Source organism: Numida meleagris, chromosome 1, assembly GCF_002078875.1.
Source record: "Numida meleagris isolate 19003 breed g44 Domestic line chromosome 1, NumMel1.0, whole genome shotgun sequence".
NCBI lineage: Eukaryota > Metazoa > Chordata > Aves > Galliformes > Numididae > Numida > Numida meleagris.
In genome coordinates, this window is record NC_034409.1 from 15,084,036 (window position 1) to 15,110,461 (window position 26,426).

At 41.4% G+C, this 26,426-nt stretch overlaps 1 protein-coding gene and 1 long non-coding RNA gene across 5 annotated transcripts; one reads left to right on the top strand and one right to left on the bottom strand.

Moving 5' to 3' along the window:
* On the bottom strand, positions 3,106–26,149 carry C1H12orf40 (chromosome 1 C12orf40 homolog). 4 transcript variants are annotated; one of them, XM_021384627.1, is made up of 13 exons: positions 20,488–22,408; positions 18,192–18,231; positions 16,377–16,512; positions 15,497–15,629; positions 14,652–14,718; positions 12,979–13,176; positions 10,974–11,080; positions 7,888–8,417; positions 7,563–7,635; positions 6,902–6,959; positions 6,278–6,344; positions 5,129–5,223; positions 3,106–4,676 (listed from the first exon to the last, which is right to left on the bottom strand). In XM_021384627.1, exons 1-13 carry the CDS (start codon positions 20,508–20,510, stop codon positions 4,071–4,073), a joined length of 2,133 nt encoding a protein of 710 aa, XP_021240302.1. In that variant the 5' UTR covers positions 20,511–22,408; the 3' UTR covers positions 3,106–4,070. The 4 variants fall into 4 exon arrangements, with proteins under 4 accessions (XP_021240302.1, XP_021240301.1, XP_021240300.1 ...); XM_021384626.1 differs by lacking the exon at positions 20,488–22,408 and adding an exon at positions 20,215–20,295 and having other exon boundaries at positions 5,129–5,211; XM_021384625.1 differs by lacking the exon at positions 20,488–22,408 and adding an exon at positions 20,215–20,295.
* On the top strand, positions 5,240–8,062 carry LOC110392398. The gene is made up of 6 exons (XR_002434338.1): positions 5,240–5,508; positions 6,009–6,218; positions 6,297–6,388; positions 6,652–6,797; positions 6,936–6,985; positions 7,927–8,062. It is a non-coding gene; the product is annotated as an uncharacterized LOC110392398 (long non-coding RNA).

Here is a 26,426-nt window from a genome sequence, read left to right on the forward strand (position 1 = left end):
CATTCCAGCAGCCACAGCTCTGGGTCCTGTGGCCGAGCCAAGCCCTGAGTGCTGAGTAGAGCACTGCTGCCACTAATCAAGCCGTCTCGCTACAAGCTTGCACAACACAGCTGGCCTGGAAATGCTTTATCCTCACACAGTTGCTCTCTTGCAGCTTCCTGCCTTACCTTCACTGATGTCTTCCGCCCCAGCACTGAGCTCCCTGTGGGCTGCTGTCCCCTGGCTGTCCCATCCTGAGAGCGCCTGCACCCTGCGCAGGGACTGTCAAGGCATAGGGCGGGAACTGGCAGCAGTGTGGGAAGGTGGGAGGGAGGGAGGTTGGTGTTTGGCTCGCAGAGCTGTGGGACCTCACTGGAGCTCAGTATCACTGCCTCAAAGGGGGCAGCTGTGACAAGGGTAGGTGGGACAGTCACCTCCAACCTGCCAGGAGCCATCGATGAAAAGACACTGGGGAACGGCAGCAGAAATGTCACTGGGTTTGCTGGGGATAGATGGGGATTTGGATACAGAGAGCCAATACTTTTTTCAGGAAACCTCATCCTTCCTTAATCAGCTCTCTGCTAAAACCCTTACAAAGGAAATTCACAAACAGTTCCCACTTGGGAAATAATCATTTGTATGGAGACTTAAGCTTCTCATTTCCCACAGTGACAATCCTTCACAAAAATGGAATAAGGATTTCTATGCAGTTCACAGAGGCTGTTGGCACAATAACGCCCAGCTCCAAGCTGCCCAATGAGGGCAGTGGAAGTCCTGGTGCTGCTTGTACAGAAAACCTCGCCTGAATCCCTACCCTGCAGGTTACTGCAACTAGAACTGATCTTACAGGGAAAGCAGGGTACCAATGCACGCGGACATCGCTTCAGACTGAAGCTTGGGGTCACGTTTTCAGCCTGCTTGTCACCTACATTTGTTTAGAAATGTTCAAGGGCCAACGCCGTCTTTTGGTTAACTACAGGTACACTTCTGTCCTCCAGCACAACCCAGTTTATAATCCGCTCTCCCTGAGCACAGCTGAGCAACATCACCCTCATGGGCCCCCAGAGACTCAGCTCATCTCCAGGGAGGTTATAATCTAATGAAAAAGGGGCATCTCTGCCCGCATCCCTGCCTCAAAGAAAGCCATGCTGTGCATGGTGGGGCGGGGATTGTTACTGCAGTAACAAGTACTGGAGGATAAATAGCGGCAGCTGCTGAGGCATTGGCTATAGCAGTCAGAACTGGAGGCTGCCAGCAGGCTCCTGTTAAACCATGCTCAGCTCTTACCCACCCTCACAAAAAGTCAGAGGTGAAAGAGGGCCCCTGAGCACAGGGGCAGGCACGCTGCGATGAAGAGGAGGCATCGTTCTTTTCTATCACAGCGATAGTCACACAAATACTTGAAAATACTTCTCCAGTGGCTGAAAGGAACGTGCTGCCTGGTTTATGCTGCTGCCAGCCCACATACCTCTGCACAGACCGCTTTGTTCCTGCGGCTGGGTCACAATCCCAGGTAAAATCGAAAGGTAACTGGATTTGGTAGGCTCTCATCTCACTGCTCTGGAATGTGGTGGCCCACTTTGATTGACATACTCTGAGTGGTGAATTATCAGAGAGACATACGCAGCTCTTGCAGACAGCTGGGCTGTATGCCTGCCTCTGAGCTGCGTAATTTCTATCCTTACTGGGAAATGATGCAGTCGGGGCTGAAACCTGGCTGCCACCTGACAGATGCTGAAATCCTCTTAGTAGTGGTTTCAGTGCAGTGGGGAAAATATGCTACATCCAGTGAAAGGCTTTACATTGTAGGAGATGTGAGAGCTAACTGAGGAGGTGTTACTTCATTTGAAACACCCATGCTGGTCCGTGCGGCACTACCAGTCCCCTGGCAGTCAAAAGGGCAACTGTACCTTGGGGTGCACCAGGCCCAGCACTGCCAGTGGGTGAAGGGAGAGCTTGTCCCTGTTAGAGAGCATCCGCAGGAGGGCTGCAGAGATGGGGAAGGCTCTGGAGGGCAAGGTGTGTGAGGAGCGGCTGAGGGCCCTGGGTTTGCTCAGCCCAGAGCAGAGGAGCTGAGGGGAGGCCTCATGGCGGCTGCAGCTCCTCACAGGGAGCGGAGGGGCAGCGCTGAGCTCTGCTCTCTGTGACAGCGACAGGGCCCGAGGGAACGGCATGGAGCTGTGTCAGGGGAGGGTCTGGGGAAGGAGTTAGGGAAAGGGTCTGCACCAGAGGGTGGTGGGCATGGAACAGGCTGCCCGGGGCAGCAGGCACAGCCCCAAGCTGTTGGAGTTCAAGGGGCGATGGGACAACGCTCTCAGACATTGGGTTATATTTTGGGTGGTGCTGTGAGGAGCCAGGAGCTGGTCTCGATGATGCTCGTGGTCCTTTCCAACTCAGGGTATTCTGTGATTCACAGCCTGCAGGCTGGAAGGCTGAGCAAGGGGAGCGGTGCCGGCCACGGAGCTGGGCACACAGCACCAGAAGGGCTGAGAAGTGCAGAGTTGGCTGAGACAGTGCTTGCTGTGGAAATGCCCTGCCTTGAGCCAGCAGGGGCTGGTGTGGCAGTTTCATAACGCTGAGTGAACAACTGTGCCTTACAGAGCACTGGGAACTGCTGAGCCTTCGGCAAACCGCAAGGATTATTCAGATAAATTATCCCCCCTGTGAAGAAGATGATCACAGCAGTTTCAGCTAAGAAATGACATGGCAGCTTGCTTTGACAATAAATTGAGGCAACTTAAAGAAGAAAATCTGCTTATGTTGAGCCTTAGGAAGTGGGTGGTGAGTTGGGTAAATGATAGTTACACAGTGCAGCAGTTCAGCTGTGCAAATCCCTTCCTGTGTTGGCAGTTTATTTATATAAGGGACAACGCTATTTTCTTCCAAGTGAAGGAAAGCCCACTGGCGCTTCTGAGAGGTGCCGTTTTTAAATGACACAGCTTCAAACCTGCGAAAATTGTCAAACAATTTAAAAACCTCTTTTAGTTTTAAATGTAAGAGCCGGCAGAAACCAGAGCCACCGGTTTGGTGAGGAGAACAGAGACAAAGAGTGGCAATGGGGCTCTTCAGTGCCGCGTGACCAGCACCCGTACAGCCACGTGGGCTGTTCTTACAAAATGTAGAACCAAAAGAAGCTGACCTGGTGGAAATAAGGGCAGTGAATCTGCTGACAACGGCTCCAAGGGAACAAGTGCAACGTACCGGCCCGGTACAGGCACGGCTCCTGCACTGTGTGCCAGGGCTTTGCATGTGTGTGTAAAGATGGATGGATGGATGAGCAAATGGTGGCAGCCAACGCAGGGGGCCAACTTCACTGGGAATCTTTTGAAAGGGGAAGAACATAACTTAGAGACACTATTATCAGAAACATTTATTTGGTGTTATTTGTAGCCTCACACAAATACTGCAACGAGGAGGAAATAATTTCATATTTTCAACCCGCAGGCAAAACGCAGAAACACGTAAAATATTTGTTAACAGGGAACAAATCAATAGGTCTGCTGTGGGAAGAAGCCTAAGCATTTCTGCTGTGTTTTTTGTTTGTTTTTGGTGGGATTTTCTTTGGCTAAAAATGAGTAAATTAGTTCTTTTAAAATTACATTTTATCTTATGTGTGCTGCTGTCTGCTTTCTGTTTCATTTTCATATTTCCATTGTTATATTTAGTACAAACACATACCAAACACTGGTTTGCATCTTAAAATGGGTGAGAATTTGACAACAGTTCTGAACTAAGTCACAGCAAACGTGCCTTGAAGTGAAATGAAACCTTTCCCCTGCTTTCAGGAGAAGCAAAGTCACCTTCAAACTACAGAACCCTACAGGTGGGAAAGCAAATCTAGTTCCTAAGGTTTATGTTTGATAAGCTGTTGTAAAATCAATCCTATGATATCAGTCTGAGATCTACAGAAAGTCAGAGATGGCAGCTGATAGACAAAGATGTACAGTTAGTAATAATGTATAAGCAATCAGACGACAAAAGATATTTTTTCTAGCCAGGCTTGAAAATACATACTGTTAAGTGAAACCTACTGGGAACAGGACAAAATTTGGAAGCATTCTTTCTATTTCTTTCCATGCCATTCCAGCTGGTCACTGCTTTTCTCTCTCCTTCATTGTATCGATGTAGTTCAGAATGTCTAGCGTTGTTCTGTCAGCCAAAGTGAGATACTCCGCTTCAGAGGAGAGCGCTGCTGTCCCTGCTGAGCTGCCTGCGGGCCGCAGTGCCTCATGCTCGGGCGTTTTGTGCCCTCCAGCGGTGCCGGGAGGATGCAGCCCCTCCGGGCTGCGGGCAGAGGGCAGGGAGCGCCCGCAGGCGCACACCCGTGTGGGGTCACACTGGGTGGCCGCATCCACTTGCCCTGACTGAGGGCCGGGGCTCTCGGTCTGCACCCAAACATCGGACCTTGAGCTCTGTGTGACTTGCGCTCTTTTAGGGGCTTGGTGTAACGAGCTGCCCTCACATGGTGCAGAGTGCTCTTTCTTTTCCTCTCTGGCGCGTGAAATGGAGTGTTTCTGCTGAAGATGGCTGTCTCCTTCCACACCCACACTGCTGCTGGGCTGGGGGGGCAGAACTCCATCGTGAGAGGCCCTGGGGGGCTCTGTGCTTGCGGAGGCTGCGATCAGGTTGGCATTGTCTGTCTGGTGGCGCTGCTTGTCCACATATTTCTTCTTTCTGGCTGTGTCTTCCTCTTCAGACTGTATGAACAGAATTGCGTGAATGCAATTGTTAAAACAGTTCAGTGACTGTGTACAGAGTTAATAATCCACTCATAACTAAATTATGAAATCAATTGAAAGGCCAGAATGTTCTGCTGGCCTTTTGTGTTCTTTCTCCGGGGGCGTACTCCTGGCCTTTGCTGGAAAGAAAGTGGGTAAGGAGGATCTTTGCTCTCATTTTCTCAATGCAGATTTTATATTCATATGTTTTGGCCTTTTTGTGTTCAGTAATGGCTGAAAATGTACAGAATGTCAAATCTTCCTCCCTTCACGTCAAGGAAGAGAACAGAAACTCGCTTAACATCTTCCCAATCACGTTACTGTAATTTCATAAGGCTCAATGTTATCAAGAGTCCAGACCACAGGTCTGTTAAATTAGGAAAATGTACATCTAATCATTTATTGTAAACTCATTCAGGGGTAGTACTCACCATGTCAGGACTGGAGCTGAAGCACCTTTCTGTCTGCCTTGGAGTGTAACTGGGAGACAGGCTGCTGAGTGGTGACTCCGCATCTGAAAAATGAGCTCCAACAGAAGGAAAAATTACTCACTAAAATATTTCCCAAACATTCAGCTCACCGTTACAGCATGCAAAATTAAGCATGATCACTATTTCTGAAGCAGTTTTATGATAGCATTTAAAGAATAAAGCATTAGCGAAGTCAGCTTGCGTTGTAGTAATACCCAATTCTCCTCCTCTCAGGACAAAATATAGTGTGTGAGATGGGCATCCAAAGCTCCAGCTATGCTGTCAATCTGCACTAGCAACAGAGCTGTGCTACCCAAGAGGAGAGGTTCTGCAGAATAGAGGTAGGGAGAAACTGTGGCAAAATCCCTGCACGTATCGGCTGCCATACAAATGATGTGGGCTTTAGGCCGTGTTTTTCTCTTGGAGACCCCTGGGAAATCTGCTCTGAGATACAGCTGGCACAGCTGACCCATCCAGCTACCAAGGCAGCAAAAAGGACGTGGGATCTGTCTGCTGACTCCCCTCCCTCTGTGCATGTGTGGATCTGCACAGTATAATCTGGTGGAAGAGAATAATGACAGATAAGAATGAGTCTAGTGAAATGAAATGCCAAATATTTTGTGATCGTATTAATTTGTATAAAAGAAATGCCCAAGGTTTTTTTTTTCCTCCAATCGAGGTCTGCAGGAATAAAAAGAAAATGACTAGTATTTACCTGGCACTGTTACAAGATGCTGATGTCCATAAACTTGAGTTGTGATGTTCAGATAAACACATACCTGACTTCTCTGGTGAATTATTATTTATTTTATTTGGTTTTTCTTGGTTTTTTTTTTTTCAGCTATCCCTACTTTCAGAGCTGGCTTAGCAGCTTAAGGGACCCAAATGAAGAATACGTGGATAATACTCACCAGAACTAAGTTAATCTGAATTTCTGTCTTCAAGGGAAAGTGAATGTTTAGTTACCTGGTAATGCTAGTGAAGAAAAATAGGAGCTCTCATAAAATGTAACATCCTAAAAAGATGAACACGCTTTTCCCTGGATTTAAAAGTAAGTTTCATTTTTGTAAGTAGAGAAAATCTGATTTGTGACTGATAAATGATACTAACCCTGTTTTGTCTTGTGAAGGTTTGAATTCGCTCCAAAGTCGTACTCCTTCTGTTGTGCTTTTGCGAACTTTCAAAAACAAGCATTAATAGTGAGCTGGATCAGCACCTCAGGTAAGATGAAGAGCATTCAGTTTCTCTAGTACATAAAGGAGTACACCTTGCAGTTCACTGCAAGCTACGTTAAGGAATACAAAACCCCCGAGCAGTGCTGCACGTACCTGGGTGACTACTATGGGCAAAACATCTACACAAGATTTTATACATATACTGGCAGAAAACTTCATTACAATACTGAAGTATCCTACATGCAGTCTCTGGACACTGTCTCAGAATCATAACGTAGGGTAAAGAGTACCCTATATAATTTATTTTAGGCATCAGCTTGGATGTGAATCAGACTGTGTAAGTTCTGGACCTGAAAAGACTGTCATCTGAACCACTAAACTAGAAACTGTTCCTTCTGGACTTTCCATATAAAGCATTAAGGAAAAGAGGATTCCATGAAGTTAATGCAGATAAGGTAACTTCAGTTTCTAACTGTTCTGGGTGGTACTTTTCTGCTCTAAATGAATGATGTAAACGCTCTGGTAGTAGGTAATGTAAATAATGTTTATAAAGAGTTACCTCTTCCAATTCAAAAAGCTGGTTCTGTTTCCAGACTGATCCTTTCACAGGCTCGTCTCTACGGGATGCAAACAGAGCTCTCTGGTAAGTGATTTCTCCTGTACTTTTACTTGCCTTCTAAATTAAAGTCACTGCTTCTGAGTTTTTTCCCAGTAATCATGAAACATTTTCCCTACTGAAATATTGGAATTTATTTCTGATCCTGAGATTTAGCAACAAGAATCTCTAGGGGTTTTTCTGTTTGTTTGTAGGATGTAATGTGAGATGACTGTAGGTATGTGGCAAAACTATCTTAATGTAAAATGTGGGGCACTTGCATATGCGACGTTTGGTGCAGGGAAGACACTGATATCCTCTGTAGGAAGGGGACAGGATCTTTTAGATGTCAAACCAGAGCAACAGCTTAACTGCAGGGACTCCAAACTGTCCTATCAAAGAATCTTTCTCCTTGCTTATTACAAATAGTTGTACAGCGGTACAACAAATAGTTTACATGCACATAAGTTTATTCACATTACTCACTATTATTTTCACTGGGCTAACTTGGGTCTTTGTTAACATTGTTTAGAATTTTTGCCTTCTTGTCCTCTTATACAGGATTTCTCCAATTCAGAAAGGTCTCTGCAGTTATCACTAATTTGACAGTTTTTATTGCACTCACCTTTTATTTCTTGAATGGTTCTGCATGTTCTCCTTTAAATTAATCTGCTGATCATGATAATGAGCGTACGTCTCTAAAATCAAAAAGTAAACCTTGATTTAAAATTATGCAAGAGCATAAATATAGTTTGAAAATAACTCCTTCTATCAACTTCTAAAAGTATGTTTAGTAATTGGATTTAAAATTTAAATGCTGCAATCCAAAGATTGATAACACGCTTTGGGTCAGAGCAAACACACCTCTGTTTATAAAAAAGCAAGTAGCATGAGATGTCTGGAAGTAGAATAAAACATAGAATACATGTCTCTAATGTGCTGACACTCACCGCTTTTTTCAAATGTTGAAGGTCTCTCTTTGCTTCCAGGAGATCTTAAGTAGAGCTGTCCCTCATGGCAGTCCTGAAGGTGAGTTTTATGGAGGCTGTTTTTCTTGCAGTTTGCAAATGGCGCATTGTTGCTTTTACACAAAACCTGTTCTGGAGCTGTGAAAATGCCCTTAAGGTGTCTCTCTGCAGAATTTTTTCTCATATTAATTGCAGGATGAACCTCTCCAGTGTCATACGTATAGTTTCTGTTGGTCATTTGATTTCTATCATCGGGATCGATGAGAAAAATGGGAGCAGTGTTTTGGTTCACTAAAGGATTAAAGCGCTTTGTGGAAAGTTTATTATAGATTGGTTGGCTCTCATCTCCAAACAGTGACAGAAAGGGACAATCACTTTCGTCTTGGGGAGCTCTCAGATCTGCAGTTTCTTTCACGACACCAAACAATGGTTCTTTTATTCCCTCGGTGTTTTCTGGTTCTTTACTGGTCATTATCACTGGATTTTTCCTGGCAGAATTCATATAGTCTAGCCTTTGGAGGAAGGGGAGAAAAGAATGTAACTTGCTCTGTACATAAATAAGCAAAATACTAACTGCTAACCCTACAGATTATCAAGTTGATACAAAATTTCAAAGACTTCACTGCTCAACACTCTTGCTTCTGTTCTGAAAACACGTTATTTCCACAGAAAGAGTGTCCTGTACTTTATTTACACTTATAGTAAGGCTGATTTAAGCAGGGCTCTTTTAGCAAACTCCAAGCATACTGAGGCAGGCAGCATATCATCTCATTGACTAGGGAACTGTGATTTATAAAACCAGCCACAGTATGTCACTGCTGCTCCACTCAAATGGCCAAAGAAGTCCACTTTGGATTAAAAATAAAAGAAGAGGACTACAGCTTTTTCGTTTTGTAAAAAGGTATTGAACAGTTTGCTCTTGTACGGAAAACCCACAGCAAGATCTGTGCATTGTTTCATTCCTGATCTCTTTAGCAAGGTGACTTCTTGTTGTAGTATTGGTCAGTAACCCCATTTAAGCACAGAATTTTTCTGACCAAGAGTTAGAAGACCAGTTAGATATTTTGTATTGCCTATCCTTTCCTCCCCCTCTTCTGTAATAGTGCTTTTGAAGACGCTATCATGCTTATCATTAGCATGAAAGCTATCATGCGTTCACTTACTTGGATCTTAATCTAACTTTTTACCACTTCTTTCTAAGCTTGACCAACCTCTAAGAAAATCTGAGCGGAGAGTTAAGGGTTTTCTGAGACACAGAGAATTGGCAGAGATGGCCATTTATAACATGCCTTTTATTTTAAAATAAATGAATAAATTAAAAGAGCAGTGCTATCAATGGAACTTGAAAATGGAAATGTAGTGAAGTAAAACTTACTGAAGAAAGAATTTGTAATGTCTTGACCAGAAAACACTGGGAATTGGAAAAAGATCCTAGAGAATTTAAGGGAGAAAACTGTGCCCTCTACTTATGTAAAACCCATGATTCAGTTTTAAGGCTAATCACACTGGAGTTTGTTTCTGGAGAAATTTGGATGCATTCAAGGGAGGAAGGTAAAAACATTTTGTGGTGCAATTCAGAGGCTCCTTCTCCATTCTAGCTGAACATTTTGTAATGCTATGTAAAAGATAATAGTAGGTGAGGAAATGGACAGGTACAATGCAGAGTGAAAAATATAAGATCCCTACATTTTTAGTTAATATTTAATGACCACGAAGGGTCACAGTCTCAGATGTCTGCACGGTTATTACATCATTAATACACTATAATTCCATTCAATGATTGTATAAGTTTATACTTCTTATAATACAGTGAAAGAGACTCCCTTTCTAGGAGAACTGACAGTTACTGAGATAAAAGAATTCATGAGTGCAATGGATGAAAACAAAACAAGGACAAAACCCAAAAATGGATCTGAAGAATTGTTGGAAAGGAGATGGAATGTTGTCAGTGAGTCACGAATGGGCAGAGGACTATGTGGGAGCTGCCATAAGCAGAGTGCAGACCTGAGAGTCTGTGGAGAAATTGAAAGGGAGATTTAGGCAAGGTAAGATTACGTAGGGCTTTAGCATCAAGATATTAATTAGGAAGTTACCAAGATATATAGCAAGGTGAACATTATCGTGATTTTAGGCTTTGCTGGAGAAAGCCAGGAGATCCACGGGAAGAGAGAATGTTAAGAGTGGCTAAGAGTGGAAGCTCGTATATCCATATCTTATCATGTGATCAGTGAGCTCATCAGTGCCTTGGTTCCCCAGGCAAACAAGCTGCTGGCACTTCAGGAACTGCCAAGTAATAGATAATCTTTTTATGGCTATAGCCATCCACATCTAGAGATTGATACAACTTTCAGCAGACTTACAGAAGAAAAAGAATAAAGGAAAATTAGCCCCGTAAGACCCCTAGATAGAAGGTAAGAACTTTTAGAAATAAACTATTCAGTACAAATTAGTCTGGCCTTAAACCCTCTGTGATTAAAAAGACTTTTAATCAGCACATGCAGAGAGAAATCAATTCAAAGCTTCTGTTCATTCTTTTATGTTCTGTCCGTACCTTTTATGTTCTCATAAAAGTATTTTTTAATTTTTTAATCAATTATGAAATAATTTTAAAAAGCTACAGCAGAATCACATATGAAAGAGGAGAGTAAATACTTTTTTCCTGGAATCCTGAATGTAAATAATGTAAGTGAAGTTGCTTAAGCGCTGCGGCATCAGGGTCACCAGGAAAGCACTTGTAACGGTGAACAGAACTAAGGAGAGTGCCAGCAGCTCCCCTTCTCTTGGCCAATCCCCTTGGTAAATCCATGCTTCTGGATGAATTGCAAAATACCATCCTGTTTACAACATCACAAAAACAAACCATGGTTCCAAAAGCCTACCAAAATCACACTTTACTGCCTTTCAGCAAATTTTAATAGCTTTGCTTGTTCAGTCTTCCTATTTAATTTCAATTTCTATTTAAAAGCACTAAAAATCGGTGAAAAATCATGTGGAAATAAGTTTAAGTTGATCTTAGTATTCCTCTTACTTAATGGTGACTATTTCTCTAATGTAAGATCACTGCCTACCTGTGCAATGGCTTAAGCAGCTCCTGAGGCTCTGTATCAGACTTCCTGAAAATACACTGGCTTGAGTGATTTGAAATCCAAGGGTCTTGGTCAGAAACGGTTCCTGGCTGAGAAAATGGTCCAAGTTAGAAAACCCTCAATCTATATAGTTGCAGTGTTTTAAAATTCAAAATTGGGTTTGCAAACACTATGCATATTTTTTAACTTAGGTTTTTTTACTTATTTTTACTTAATTTTATCTTTCCAGTAAAGGCCAAAACGTTACCGCCCAAGTGAATTCTGTACAATTCATATTTCTTTATATTTGCATGTCACTGCTAGTATGCAAAACATCTTTTTAAGTATCCCACACCCCACAATATCAGCAAGCTGGATAGACTGTAGCAAGTTGGCATTTCATAGAATGATAAAATTAGCTAGGTTGGAAAAAACCCACAAGATCATCCAGTCCAACCATCCACCTACCACCAATAACCCACTAAACCATGTCTCTCAACACAACAACTAAATGTTTCTTGAACACCTCCAGGGATGGTGACTCAACCACCTCCCTGGGCAGCCCATTCCAGCACCTGACCACTCTTTCAGAAAAGTAGTAAGTAGTTCTTTCACTGAAGAAGACAAAATTGTAGAATGCTGTTGTATGGAAGGGCTCTTAGAGGTACCTAACCTAACCTCCTGCTCAAAGCAAGGCCAGCTTCAAGGCTAGTCCAGATTGTTCAGGTTTGTTCAGGACTGAGATAATCTATTTTGGTGCTTAGCTACTTTTGTGACAACTTTTTCTACACAAGCAGAATTTCCAGCCTTTACATTTGTGACTTTTACTACTTGTCATTACACTGGGTAAATCTGGCTCTGTACTGTCTCTAACTCTGTTTAGGTTCTGGAAGACAGCAGTTAGTTCCCCTCCTCATCCCCTTAAATCCTTCTCTTTCCTATGCTATGCAAACCCTCTTCATTCAGTCTCTCCATGTTCATCAGGAGCTCCAATCCCCTTGGCATTTTTGTGGCCCTGCATTAGTCTTCCTCCAGTTTGTTGATCTCTCTCTTGGACTAGGGGGGCCTCAAAGTGGGCATAGTATTTCAGATGTGTTCTAACACGTCGTTTGTTTTTTTTTGGAGGGGAATAATCACTTGCCTTTGAGTACTGGATAAGCTCTTTCTAATACAGCCCTTTATTTAGTTGGGCTTTGCTGCTACACAGGTGCACTGCTGACTCACATACAACATGTTATCCTCTGGCACCCTCAGGTCCTTCCTTGCGAAGCCACAACCTACTCAGTCAAATCCCCACCTGCACAGATACGTGGGGTTATTTCTTCTGAGGTGCAAGACATGCATTTGTGTTGAACTTTTTGAGGTTCCTGTTGGCCTTCAGATTCACAAGATCCCTTTGAGTAGCAGCCCTACTACTGTAATGACCACTCTGACAATTTTAGGTTTCATTTATGAACCTGTTGTGCTGAGGGTGCATTCTGTCCTGTTGTCTAAATAGCTGGCGAAGATGTATCAGACTTGTTACTAAACCCTGGGCACTCCTGCCATTATTGACCAGTTGCCAATTAGACTTTAACCCATGGTCTTTCAGCAAGATGGTACCGCTAGTTTTTTTTACCCAACTTATCATGGAGAAACACTTATTCTTCATGGACCTTTAAATGGCACCCAGGAGATCTTGTTCTACAATCTTTTCAGGTACAAAGGTGAGGCTGATAAACTAGTACTTCCCTGGTTTTTGCATATACATAACATGTGTATATTTCTTGTCACCGAGAAGCTCTCCTCATCGCCATAGTCTTGCTGCAGATACTAGCAATACTGAAAGCTCAGTGAAGAAAGGCTCAAACTGAGTCTATTTCATACTAATGAAATAAATATATATGTATTCATGGAATATTCATTGCCACAACCTAGTAGAAGTTTTGCATATTAATAATTTTATTATCTTCACCATTATGCTAATTCTACACCCCAAATAGAGAAAATAACAAAAGATTAATCCAACCTGTTTCTTTTGCTTATCTTCATAAGTCTGTTCCCAAGGGTTGCCCATTGATTTTGTGTTGAAATTTTCTTCTGAAAACTGTGCACAGTTAGAGGACCAAAATATAGAAGGGGACAATGGACAGGTGCTAAATGTTGTTGCTGCGTTGTCTTCATGTTCCATACGTTCACCATAAGTTAGTTCTGTTACTTGTGTTAACTAGATAACAGATAGCAAAGAAGTTTTATCTAACGTTGTTTTCATCTAAGCATAGTTGAAAAAGATCCGACCTTTCTAAAGTTTTTACATCATCTCTTTTCAGATATACCATATTCAAGAAAAAATGTTCATGTATTTTGGTATGATTTTTTAATAAAAGCAAGGTAATGAGAGTTGATATTGGGGGAACACATAAGTACCTACTTAAGTTGAAGTATGCACAGAAATGTTATCCTGCAAGAAGATGGGTATAAATACATTCTTAGCTTTAGAGGTGTAGGTAAATGATTCGTTGAATTGATTCTTTTGTAGTAAGATTAAAGTTATTTTACTCTAGCATGAAGAGAACTCCAGCATGCAGTGAGGTCAACAATGATCTCTTAAGCATATCAGAACACAGGAGAAGTTTGAAACTTGAATATGAAATTGAAATTTAACTCATGTAACCTTAAAACATAGTTATTTGCAATATGTGGCACTTAGTCTTTATTTTTTCATTCATACATTAAATTAGTTTTCTACGTGTCCTGCAATATCATGTGTTTTGATTAAATGATGTAAACCTGGTCATACAAGTAGAGTCCTGAGAGAAACTGAGCTGTCATTTTGATTCATTATTTCTGGCCATGCTAAATCTGAAATATAGCTTCTGTATCTTCAAGCAACAGAGGAAATAAAGTCATAAGGGAAGGCTGACTTAACATGATACCCAAAAAAATAGTGGCAGCTCATGGTGATCTTGGCTGAAACACAGTAGACAGATAAACTTTTCACTGCTACTAAGCAAGCCTTCCTCACTCAGAAGGAACTTCTATCTCTAGAATACATGTCTTGTTCACTCTAACAAAATATGGTTTGGCAAGAACATACATAGAAATAGGGAGTAAGCATTTTTTTCAAGTATTTTTTCCTCAGAATGCTATATGAAATGAGCAGCAGGGGTCAGTGGAGTATCTGAGTAACCTAAACTCACCATCTTCTCAATTTCTACTTGTTTTTCACTTAACAGTGGAATGTGTCATTAAAAAAATAATCCTGAATTTGATCTAGAAAATGCATTGTAACCTCAATAAGGGTACAGACTTCCCAAATGTAGCCACTAGACTTGTACTTAAATTTCTCTTAAAGACTCACTTCTATGTTTTGCATATCTCATCATTTATGACATGTATTGTTTTTAATTTACCTACTGTTGGTCTCAGACTCTGTCTCATAATCTGTCCTTTGTGACTAGTTTAGAGCACAGATATTCCTAAATGTTTTAGAAAATGCCCAAAATAAGTTGAACTTTTCATAACATTCATAAGAAACAGCAGAAAAAAAGTGACTGGCAATTAACAGATCAATGTAGTCTTAAAGAAGAAGCCTTCGCATGTTTCAGTACTCATGAAATCCGATCATTATGAAAAATCACTTAAAAAAACAGCCATTGCTACATATTTTTAACTTGACATCACTGAGAACATTAAACTTACTTTATGCTGGTATTTTTCTTTTTCTAAGAGATGCTGCCTTCTGCTGTCCAGTACTTGCTCTTGTAACCTTGTAAAATGAATAAAAACAGCCTCTGAAATGTAAGATCTATAAGATTAAAAACTTCCTAACTAGAGCATTAATTTTAACATTTTTCCAGATGTTTAAAAAATCCTTGATTTGTGTGCCATTTTGAGCAGCCATTCTGTAAATCAGTCATTTAAGCATGCCTGAAACCTGATGGTAAAACAGTGTAAGTGGAAAACTGTTTGAATAGTCTGCTCTGTGAAATGAACTTAGTGTATGAACAACATGACATGAGTAAAGTAATACATTTATATATTTAAAGCTCTGCGCTTTGTGTGCAGTTTTGAGTTTAGAGTATGTTTCTTTGTTTTGATGATAAGAGTCATGTCGGAATGACGTGACTGGAATGTCAGGATGCCAGAACATTCTGGAATGTCAGAAGAGGTTGTGAAAATTCTGTGTCTTAGCAATGTATATTTATGCATACTTCATACCCCAGATAAATATTTCTCGGGCTTTTCAAGGCAAGACCCTCATGAGCACAGAGGTAAAAGGGATCCGCTGAGCAAAAGATCAAGAGATCGACCAGTTTCAGATTAGTCTTTCTATGCTCCTGTGCTACTTTATAAGCCTAGACCCCTTCTCCCTGTTGCCACCAAAGTGACATGCTTCCATCCATGCTAATAAATACACACAAAGTAGATCTGTTCTGCAATGGTAACTCCTTTTAACTTTTTTAGAAATCAAATGAAAACACATTGTGTAACACCTTTCACAGAACTTTATGATAGCTTAACTACTGCCTGTTTTAAACAAGTACCTGTTCTTGATGTGATCTAAGTGTTCTGTAAATTGGTTTCGTAGTGGTGACCTGGGAAGCTCTAGGTTGTTCCTTCTAAAAGGTGCTTTTCCATCTTCAGTTATATCAACGTGGACTGGCTTTTTCAGGTTCCCTGTGATGAAAGCATTTGGAAGGTCAGCACTGGACTTAGAGTAAGCTTTGAGCTCCCTGATTTTTCATTACAGTATCAAATACGTTGTTTTAGGTTTCTTAATCCATTTATCCATTTAAAACTTCTGTTTTGTTTTGTTTTATTACCAGTAATGTAAGAGCTCTATTCTAATTGGCACCATAGCATAACATGGTGGGACAACTGCTGCCTATTGACAGGCTCTGTTGCCCTAGTCAGCCACCTTTGAATCTTTCTGAGCATGGGACAGCAACTGCTCCCCAGTCCTGTTTATGAATGTGTCACAGAAGATAAGAGTTAGAAGTCAAGTTGTAGAGATTTTGGGGGGAGCTTAGTGACAGATTTTAAAAACGCTCTGGGTAGAACAGACAGACTATTCCAACAAAAAAGAAAGAAGTTACTACACTATAAGAGGAACACGAATGGCTTGATTTAATGACAAAGGGAAAAAGAAGTGGAGATAGGGTAAAATTAATAAATGGAATGGGGAAAGTTCATAAGCATGCAAGGCTATAAAGCTGAAATAGGTTGTTTTATTTCGCTTATGTCCTGACTTTTTATTCAGTCATTATTTTCATAATTGCTATTTTTTTATTTTTTAAATAAACAACTATTCAAGCATTAAATTATAACATGATGGAAAAAGAAGAACTGAAATAGTAGCAGTAATAATAAAAGATAACTGATTATGTTAACGATGAGGTCAGAACACTGTTACCATAAACTCACCACTGTTGTCTTTTTTGGTCGATATCTGGTTAACAACATATAGATTGAGGAGATCTAAGCTGACTGCTGAACTTTTAGGAGATGATGCTCCCAGAAGCTTCATCTTTGATTTAAGTTTTTTCTTTTCGAAGAATTCCTATTTTTTTTAAAAGAGATATTAAAAGAGAGAATAAGTTTCGGACAGAAGCTTCATACCACTTCAGTGGAATATATAAATATTTTGAAGAAATTCCTATAAATAAAAACATGTTCAAATTTTTCCAAATTCACACTTTCTGTCCATTATCACTTGAATTATTGTTATTGCTTTGAAATATAATTCAAAATAATAATAATTCAGTATAATTTGGTCATATTTAGGGAGACCTCACTGCAGCATTCCAGTACATGAAGGGAGGTTATAAACAGGAGAGAGACTGACTTTTTTCATGATCTGATAATGATAGGACAAGGGGGAATGGTTTTAAAGTAAAATAGGGGAGATTTAGTTCAGATACTATGAGGAAATTTTGTACTTTTGGGGTAATGAGGCACTCTCACAGGCTGCCCAGAGAAGCTGTGGATGCCCCATCCTTGGAAGCGTTCAAGGCCAGGTTGGGTGGGGCCCTGGGCCTCAGTGGGGCCTTAATCTGGTGGGTGGACACCCAGCCCACGGCAGGGGATTGGAACTGGATGGGCTTTAAGGTCCATTCCAACCCAAACCATTCTATGATTCTTTGATTCTGTGATGTTCAAAATAGGTCATTGTTCTCTTTATGCCAAAAACTTAGTCCTTATATACTTGCATCTCAACTTCTGTATGTGATCATTAAAAGCATTTTTCAAAGTAAAAGACATACCAAAATCCTCCAAGGAAAAAAAAGGCTTAAAAAAAATTTAAAGCTGTCATTTCCAGGCAGCTTATAAACTGGTGGGCAAATAAATCAGCAAGATTATGTAGTCATGGCCATGTAAATTGTCACAAAGAGTGTATTGTTCTTCAAACTTCTCTTCCTTGATGCAATCAATAGGATCTTGTGACAAAAAAAAAAAAAAAAGAGAGAGAGAGACAAAAGAAAAGAAAGAAGAAAAAAAACACTATGACTGGGACTTTGGAAATGCCATCTGTTGCAAGGAACAAAAAGAAATATGAGTATCATTCTAAATATATCAAGCCGATAATTCTGCATAACCCTAGAATACTATTAGTAGCCATTTAGGAAACAAAATCTCCATTTTGTAGAAGTATTAATAATCACCTCAAAAATCATTAGTAGCAAGCCTAACAAAAGAATAAATTAACAGTACGTTTTTACTTTAACCAGAAGAAAGATATTGAAAACTGAAGACCCTGACACAAAAAATGACAGGGTTTTCTTCTGAACTTTTTCTTCTGTCATCCTGAATTACACGATAAGGGGTTTATCTTGTAGATTACATGTGATTAGTATACCCAACATGTTTATTGGTAACTGTTTTCCACTATAATTTATTATATCACAATCTTTAACGTTATAGAGTGTTAGCAACTACAGAAAATAGCTGTTGCTTAAGCAAGCAAAATGTAGTACCAGAAGTAATTCAGTAAAACTTAAATTGGGTGCATTTGCATATTCATTCATGCCTTCTCCTCCTCCCTCCTCTTGCTGCTGGAATTCAGTGTGGCAAACCTAGAAAAAGACTTCTGTTCTACAAGTTAAGTACAGTCAGGCAAACACATTGCAAGTGTTATGCTACAGTTTTGTGCCTCACTACAATTGCTTTAAAAGATTTAACACAGTGAATCAACAGAATCATTTGCATGACATAAGATCCACGGTGGCTCGAGCCATTTACCTTTTGCTTTCTCCTTTCCTGTTTTAGTATGACTCTGCTCCTGAAAGATGCAAATAATTATTTTAATTATAGAAGTGTAATCTTAAGTCATGGCCTGAGCTTACCTAAATGTTATTGAGAATTTTGGAAGCAAATTGTTCTGTTCAGCTATAATGGGTCAAACCTTGAAGTAGTGAAGTCAGCATAACTCTGCTGAAGTCACTTTGGCTGGTCCTGGTTTATTTAGGTAAAGCTATGATCCCATTCTATCTCAGGGATATAACATATATTGAACATTCAGAAGGAAAAGCTTTTAGGTATTTAACTTGTAATTAACCAGTTCATCAATTCTTAATTTCTTAAAACATTATAAGAAATCTTTGTCAATATTTATTTTAATTTTCCACGTCATGCTGCAACACAGTTACAAAACTACATTAACGAAGAAAGCAAAAAAGCACAGCAAAACTTTCTGCCTTTCAGGACTTTATGGCATATTGTGAACATTAGGAAAAAAAATATAAGAGAGATTAAAGAGATTGTCAGTACAAATTTTATTGAGCTGCTCTTGTTTGTGCTATATAAGAAACAGCTATACCTTAAACTACATATATTACTTGTTAAACATAGTTTTAAATCAATTGGTAGCAGGACACTGTGCTTAAAATTGGAGTTTTGAGTCACTATTGTGAACACATTGAATATGGGTGCAATGTTTGAATCAAGTAAGAGATGCACATTTATTTAATAGTTAGAAATATGGAATAGATCCTTGGAATTAGACTTTTTTCCTTTTTTTTATACTATGTCCAAATTTATAGCACTCATTGAATATCCTGAGTTGGAAGGGACCTGCGCTCTCTCCAAACAGATGCATATAAATATATATAGCATTATATATATGTTATATATATAATAAAATGCATATAAATATGTAAAATATAAAATTAACACTTGCAGTGGGTAGAAGAGCCAGTAAGGGATAGTTTTTCTGACCTCTAAAATGCAACCGCATGAATCCTGGCAGATAATTACGGACAGCAGAAAGCAGCATGGTAATTTGCTGTTTTCTAAGTGAGCACAATACTCCAACACATGGCTTCTTCCTTCAGACAGAACAGTTCTATAGACAGGAATTTAGGGCAAAGTTTTTTGAACTGAAGCTGTCCCCTGCCCTGCTTCACACAGGTAGCTTTAGTGTGGGCTCTGGCTGGGATGGTCTGACTTTCCCCACAGCAGCTCATGTAGTTCTGTGCTCTGCACATGTCGCCAGAGCAGCCGTGACACCACAGAGATGTTTTGGCTACTGCTGAGCAGGGCTGGCACCGCATCAGGGCTGGCTCCAACACAAAGCCATACGCTGTAAGTGGGCGAGAGGTGGGGAAGGAACACAACCACCAGAGCTTACCCAAATCAACCAAAGGGTTATTCCATACTGTATGATGTCAATAAAACGTAAGAGAAAGGGTGTGAGTGTGTAGGGGTGTGTGTACTTTTGTACAAAGGCATTTGTCTTCCAAAGCAACTGCTACTCGAGCTGAGGCCCTACTTCCCAGGAAGTGGCTAGGCACTGTCCATAGACCGGTTTTCAGTTGTTTTTTTTTCCCTTTGCTCCCACATGCAGACTTTCCTTTTCTTTCTTTAAAATGCTGTTATCTCAACCCACAAGGTTTTCGTATCAAATTTTCTCCCTGTGGCAGAGTGGCATGGGTAGGCACCTGACAGCCAGCCAAGGTCAACCCTCCTCAGCAGCTTTATGAAACTCCATTTATCTGGAGAGGCTTACAGATACATAAGGCTTTATTTTAGTTGGACTCTGCATATATTGTCAGGATGAGTACAAAACTGTGTTTAGCAAAGCTACTTTCAAATACTGACAAAAACAGTGGGGTTTAAAATTCTGATAGGCAAGAGGTACAGGACCCAAAGAAACTGAATATTATACTGTTTTTTTAATGTTACCAGGCTATAGGTGATTATTTTAATATTTCAGTGAATCTTAAATGTGCCCCGTCTGTGAGGGGACACCGGGGCTGTCACATACCATGGCCCTGCAGGTCTCTGAGGGGACACACCAGGCCATGCCATGGCCCTGCAGGTCTCTGAGGGGACACACCAGGCCATGCCATGGCCNCCATGGCCCTGCAGGTCTCTGAGGGGACACACCAGGCCATGCCATGGCCCTGCAGGTCTCTGAGGGGACACACCAGGCCATGCCATGGCCTTGCGGGTCTCTGAGGGGACGCCAGGCCTGAAACACAGAGCTCTGCTGCTTGGCATGGAGCCACTTCTGGCGGCGCTGAAGAGTTTCACTCACCGGCTGCCACCCACCCAGTTCATTTTCTGCTGCTGAGGAAGCAGGGAGGGCTGTCCCGGGCAGTGCTGGGGAGGAGAAGAGCTGGCGATGGCCACCACAAGGACGGTGTGCCGCCGCCTGGGTGTGCAGCTCCAAGCGGGGCCCTGTGTGGGGCTGCTCCTAACCAACAGCACCAGGGCCACTGATCTCCATGCTCCCAATGCTGGCAGAGAAGAGGGACAGCGTGACACAGAGAGCAGAAGGACAAGGACAGCAAAGGGCTGATGAGGAAGAGGCAATGGTCTGGCTGCTGCTACCCTTCTTCTGCCGCTGCCATTCCCTTAGAGTCTGCTGACACAAACCATTTCCCCTTTGCGAAGAAATTGCAAGTCTCTCTGCTGTCCTGTGTACGTCAAATTCACAGCTGCTGGAGTGAGTTACAGAGCAGCTGATGTTTAGTCTGGCAGGCCCAGCCTGCAGTGCCACTACTGCAACTGGCACAGTTTGTAGGGCAAGAGATGATCACTCTCCTCCCCATGCTGCCCTTCCCCAGGCATGCTGGGGAATCAGTGAGCATTTGTTGCTAGCAGGCACTCTCATTCTTGGAGCTGCCTGACAAGTTTTTGGGGGTAAATAATGGCAAACCCTCACGAAAGGATGAGAGGTGACAGGGCTGAATGGGGAACAATGCAGCTCCCCCCACTCTTGTCCCTGCAACTTGCTGCCACTTACAAAACCACCAGTACAATTTTATATATAAATCTGCTATGGTGTTGCTATACTGAATTATCTTAACTTTTCAAGGTACCAGTGTTGGATAGCTGTTGGTACAACAATGAGTAAAGTAGATGTTAAAAGACTAACATTGAAAATTACCCAAGTATTTTCTTTAATTTTTATATTGTGTTTATAGAATCCATAGCTAGAAGACTGGAAAAGTGAAAATGTCTGCTTCTTTAAAATATAACCAGTTACACTGAACAACCTTATTGGACAGAATGTGTTATTGTTATGATAGCTCAAATATTTCTAATTAATAAGCCTAACTGTTTATTGTAGCAATATTAGATTATAAATATATATATTTTACATAGAAAACTTTAAAGTTCATGATTATGCACAACACTTCAACCACCATGACAGACTATACTGAAAGATTAAACTCATTTGAGTTTCTATTTAGTTTGTATTTCCACCCTGTGTAAACGTTTAATGTATTAATACTATGTCTAAAATATAGTTTCAGACATGATATAATCATATCCTTTTTCCTTTTTTTTTTTTTCTAACATAGTATTGGTATTACTCTTACTCTTACACTTTCACATCATTATCTGGATTTAAAGGAAAAAACTACGCTTTTATTTCTGCTTGATTAATTGAAACCGGTAGGTAACAGCACTTTGTAGAATCAAGGAAAAGTGATGGGGCAGCTTCAAACAATTATTTTTAATGTAAGAAATCTTCCCTCCTTGAATTCATTTCTCCAGATAAAGCTAAAGCACCATTTCAAATGGTCATAAAATACGACAATACTTCTCCACTGAAGGCAAAGTAAACACTGAAATAAGACCTGAGACTCTAAACATTGCACCTTGACTGTCAATATTTGAAAACTCCAAATGAGTTGAATGTGTTTTGGAGTGATGCCATACTTTCAAATAACTGCAGGACATTATTCATTTTTAAAAGCTCGTGAATAATGAGCTTCATGGAACTTAACTACTTCTCCAGGAAGTGAAATAGAGAATAAGTAGACTTTCTCAGTGTGTTATAAACAGGTTTTAGGAAGAAAAACCTCTGAAGATTTTCCGTATTTGTAACATTTTAACAACTCTTCAGTATAATTACTGTTCAGCCTTGAGAAAAGAAAACTCAGAGGGGATCTGATCAATGTCTATAAATATTTAAGGTGCGGGAGGCAAAGGGACGAGGCCAGACTCTTTTCAGTGGTGTGTGGTGATAGGACAAGGGGAAATGGCCACAAACTGAAGTATAGGAAGTTCTGCACAAGTGTGTGTAAGAACTTCTTCACAGTAGGGGTGACGGAGTACTAGAACAGGCTGCCCAGAGAGGTTGTGGAGTCTCCTTCTCTGGAGACGTTCAAGACCCACGTGGACACCTGCCTGTGTAATCTGATCTAGGGAGCCTGCTTTGGCAGGGAGGTTGGACTCAATGATCTCTAGAGACCCCTTCCAGCCCCTACAATTCTGTGATTCTGTGAAATCTGACATTTCTTTGTTTAGAAAGTATTTATTATGCAGGATATTCAGAACAGCTTTTCACCTGTTGCTAAAATAAAGCAGCTATGGTCCTACAGCACTTGAGATTTCCCCTCTGACATGCTTCTTTATTATCAGATCAGCTCTAGATACAAGTGACGTTGAAAAGCTGTCCAAAGCGGTGTAACAGAAGTGATCGAAGACCAGGTTTCTCCAGGAGGGCTGGTATTGAAACACCGATCACACAAATTTTTACACCCAGCTTTGAGTAAATCCTCACTGAACTCCTGTATAATCAAGTATGATTTGGTGGATGGATGACTCAAAGCACATGTTAGGCTCATACACCGTGTCCCAGCACCCAGAGAGGAAGTAGCTAACTGAAACAGAACTGCAGGAAGTGCAAGTGTGTTTTGCTGTCTACATCGCTATTGTGTCCTGAAGATCTGAATACCCTTCTTTCCTCAAGCAGGACAGTCTTTGCTCTGACTGAACTGATGATGCTTATGCAAAATCTGAAGAGAGTGAAAGAGAGGGAAAACATCTTTCTAGATCATTTCTGAGAACTAACTGCAAATGGTTCTCATGTTTCTTTATGAATCTTCCATTGTAACGTTACTTCTCAGCAAGTGACTTACTCTAATACTAATTATAACAACAGAAGAGATTACTAAAAGTGAACGTGTAGTTTAAAAAAAACAAACATCTCTGAAATTCTCACAGTTAAATCTAAATGTTTTAATATTTTACATTACCTTTTATTATTTGGTGTGTATTCATTTCACATATTTTTAATTTTGATTTTTTCCCCCAAATGTTTGGTCTTGACATTTAGTATTATGTAACTAAATCCATTTGTAGATATCTATTTAAAAGATGCAGAGTACCCAAAATGCGTATGAGCTGAGAAGAATATGGGATTGTATCTACCTGAAAGACCATCTGCCAGGACAGTACCATTGACAACAGTATATTGACAGGTTGTTATTCCTACATGGTATTATTCAAAGAGAACTATTTCTCACAGAGCGAGCCCTCAGGATGAAACGCAGTCCTTGGCTTGAGGCAGAGCAACGCACAAGATCTGGTTCAGAATTTCAGAGGGGACTCCTCTCTTCATAAAAAATAGCATTCCTACAAGGAACAATAGAGGCCAAAGAAGCCTCTACGGTTATGCTAGACTCCAGTAAGGGAAGGATGTGAAGCTTACTAGAAAGAAACTTGGAGAGACTACTAAAAGAACTAAACTCATACATGTGGTTAGGAGGAAGCTGAAGGATGCCAGACTTGAAGCAAAGAGCCAATCCAAACCACTCCAAAAACCTATACCACATTCAAAAGAAGATAACAAAAAGGAACATTACCTTTGATAAATACAAAAATATAACAAGATAGGCAAAAAAAAAAAAAAATTGAGAAACAACACAGAAGCCTAACTATGAAATAATTCATCTTACACACCAACCAGGAGCAAAATCCTGTCAGAAAATCTATAATATTGGCCAACATGTGTAGAGCCAGCATATGGCTCTGGAAATTTATCCATCTATGGAAATGATGCTTTAAAAACCTGTAGAAAAGAGTGATTGCTGTAGTCTTGATGGAGGTTTTAAGGAAAATCTGAAAGTTTTAAGAAGGAAGTAGTGAAATAAAAGGGAAGGTCTTGCCATTGGCAAAAAGGAGAGGGTGGAGAGTATATTTAGTTCTTGCATTCATATACTCAAGGTGGGTGGAGATATGGGACAGAGGCTGACAAACTCATGAGTGGCATGGAGAAAGGGAGCTCTGTTGCTGAATGTCTTTTCCAGAACAGGCATAGTTGGTCATAAAGTGCAACTTGTGGGAGCCAGAGTACAAACAAGCAGACCGTCTTCATACACGGGAAGCAGATCTGAGGAACTCATGTCAAAGGATGTTATTATTTATGTAAGAGTTTATATGAGATCAAGAGACTTGAAAACCTCTTGCAAGTGTGAAATATTTCTTAGAAAAAAACCTCAGCGTCTCACAAAATTCTCACAGCTGAAAATGCCCAGAGAGTAGGAAAGTATGAAGCTGAAGCAGAGGAGGCAGCACCATGTATAACTGGAACTCTTCCTTGAGCATCTGCTTAGAGCTGTCATTAGAGACAGAATACTGTGCTATGTGGAGCACTGGTCTGAACCAGCTTGCTTATTGTTAATATTTAGATGTCTCTCAAGAGTTAATCAATAGATGAACTTTTGTTGTCATACCCCTCAGCTGCTATCTCTTCAGATTAATTCTTGAGGCATGATGGAAGGATGGCAGCAAATGTAGTATTTGGGATGCAGTGCCAATATAACCATCACTAATGGATACCAGTTCCATGATTTTACCACTTACACCTGTACGCAGAATGCACCTTATGTTTACAATGCACCCTAGCAAAGGATTAATAGAGAAATGTTAGTATTTTTTTCTGAAGATTTGAGAAGATAAACCTTAAGAAATGCAAAAAAAAAAAAAAAAAAAAACCAAACAAAAAAAAAACAACCCACCACACTTGCAGCTCTGCTACTAAGCCCCCAAACGGTCTGCTGAAGTGAAAGGTCAGCAGACATGCAGAACTGAAAGAGAGCTGTGAACTCTCCCCTTAGTACAAAAATGCTAGTGTAATGAAATATTGCAAATAACTGTGGTTTGGCAAGAGAGCTTTGAGAGCACGCTGTGATATTCACAAGCCAGAATGTGAAATCCTTAACTGTGGAGCAGAATTAAAGAATAGCAAACCCCTCAGCAAGGCACTTTCTCAGCCACATATCCCGTCAGTGCCCTGAGCAACCTTTTTATTTTACTGACAAAGTAATCAGCAGTGAAATCAAGCCTGTTTAGTAAATGAAACCTAGCGGTACTACTCTGCTTCAGAGTTTGACATTTTCCTAGTTTTGAGTTGTGCACTGAAAAAAAAAAAAAAAGAAAAGCCATAAGGACCTTGATCCAGATCTCTGTACTGTCCTCAGAGGCAGAAATTCCATGAAGTCCCAGGGTTACTCCACATCTCTACATAACTTTCCAGTGCACCAGGGAAGCAAGCAATGGATGCTGCTTGGCCACGTCTTCCTGACCTCGGGCTGAGGGCTTTTTGCATGGCACCTAGAGCTCATGATTTGCTGCCTGATTTTCAGAAGCTAAGCTCTCTCAAACCATTTGCTCACCGCAAAGCTTGCCTTGCTGTCTATCCACTGCACTCCACCCGTTTGTAACACTAACGTGACTTTGTCTGCCTGTGTGCGTGCTGGGTCACAGCGGGGTGAACCGGCCTCTGTCCACTTCTGGGTGAGAGGTGCACGCCCCTGAACGCCTGCAGCACGTTTTCCAGATCTGCTCGTCCTCATCAATCCCGAACAAATGCTTTGCGATACACCAGCATATGACAGGAAGGCACCCCCCGCAGCCCCTCGGCCGCCGGGCCGCGCTTCCGACCCGAGTCCCTCCTCCGGCAGGGAGGGGCGCGGGGCCGGCGGAAGGGCCGAGCGGCCGCGGGCTGCGGAGAGCCGGGCCGAGCGGCCGCGGGGGGGAAACGGACGGAGCTCCGAAGACCCGCGAGCTGCGGCCCGGCCACGATCTCTCCGGGGCCGAACCCGCAGCCGACGAACGGTGCGGAGCGGCCGGGTAGCCGGAGGTGCCGCCCCGCGCGGCGCAGCCAATGGCGTGCTGCGGGGCGGGCTGCGCGGCGCCGGGCTGCGTTGTGCAACGCGCCGGGCTGGGAAGGAAACC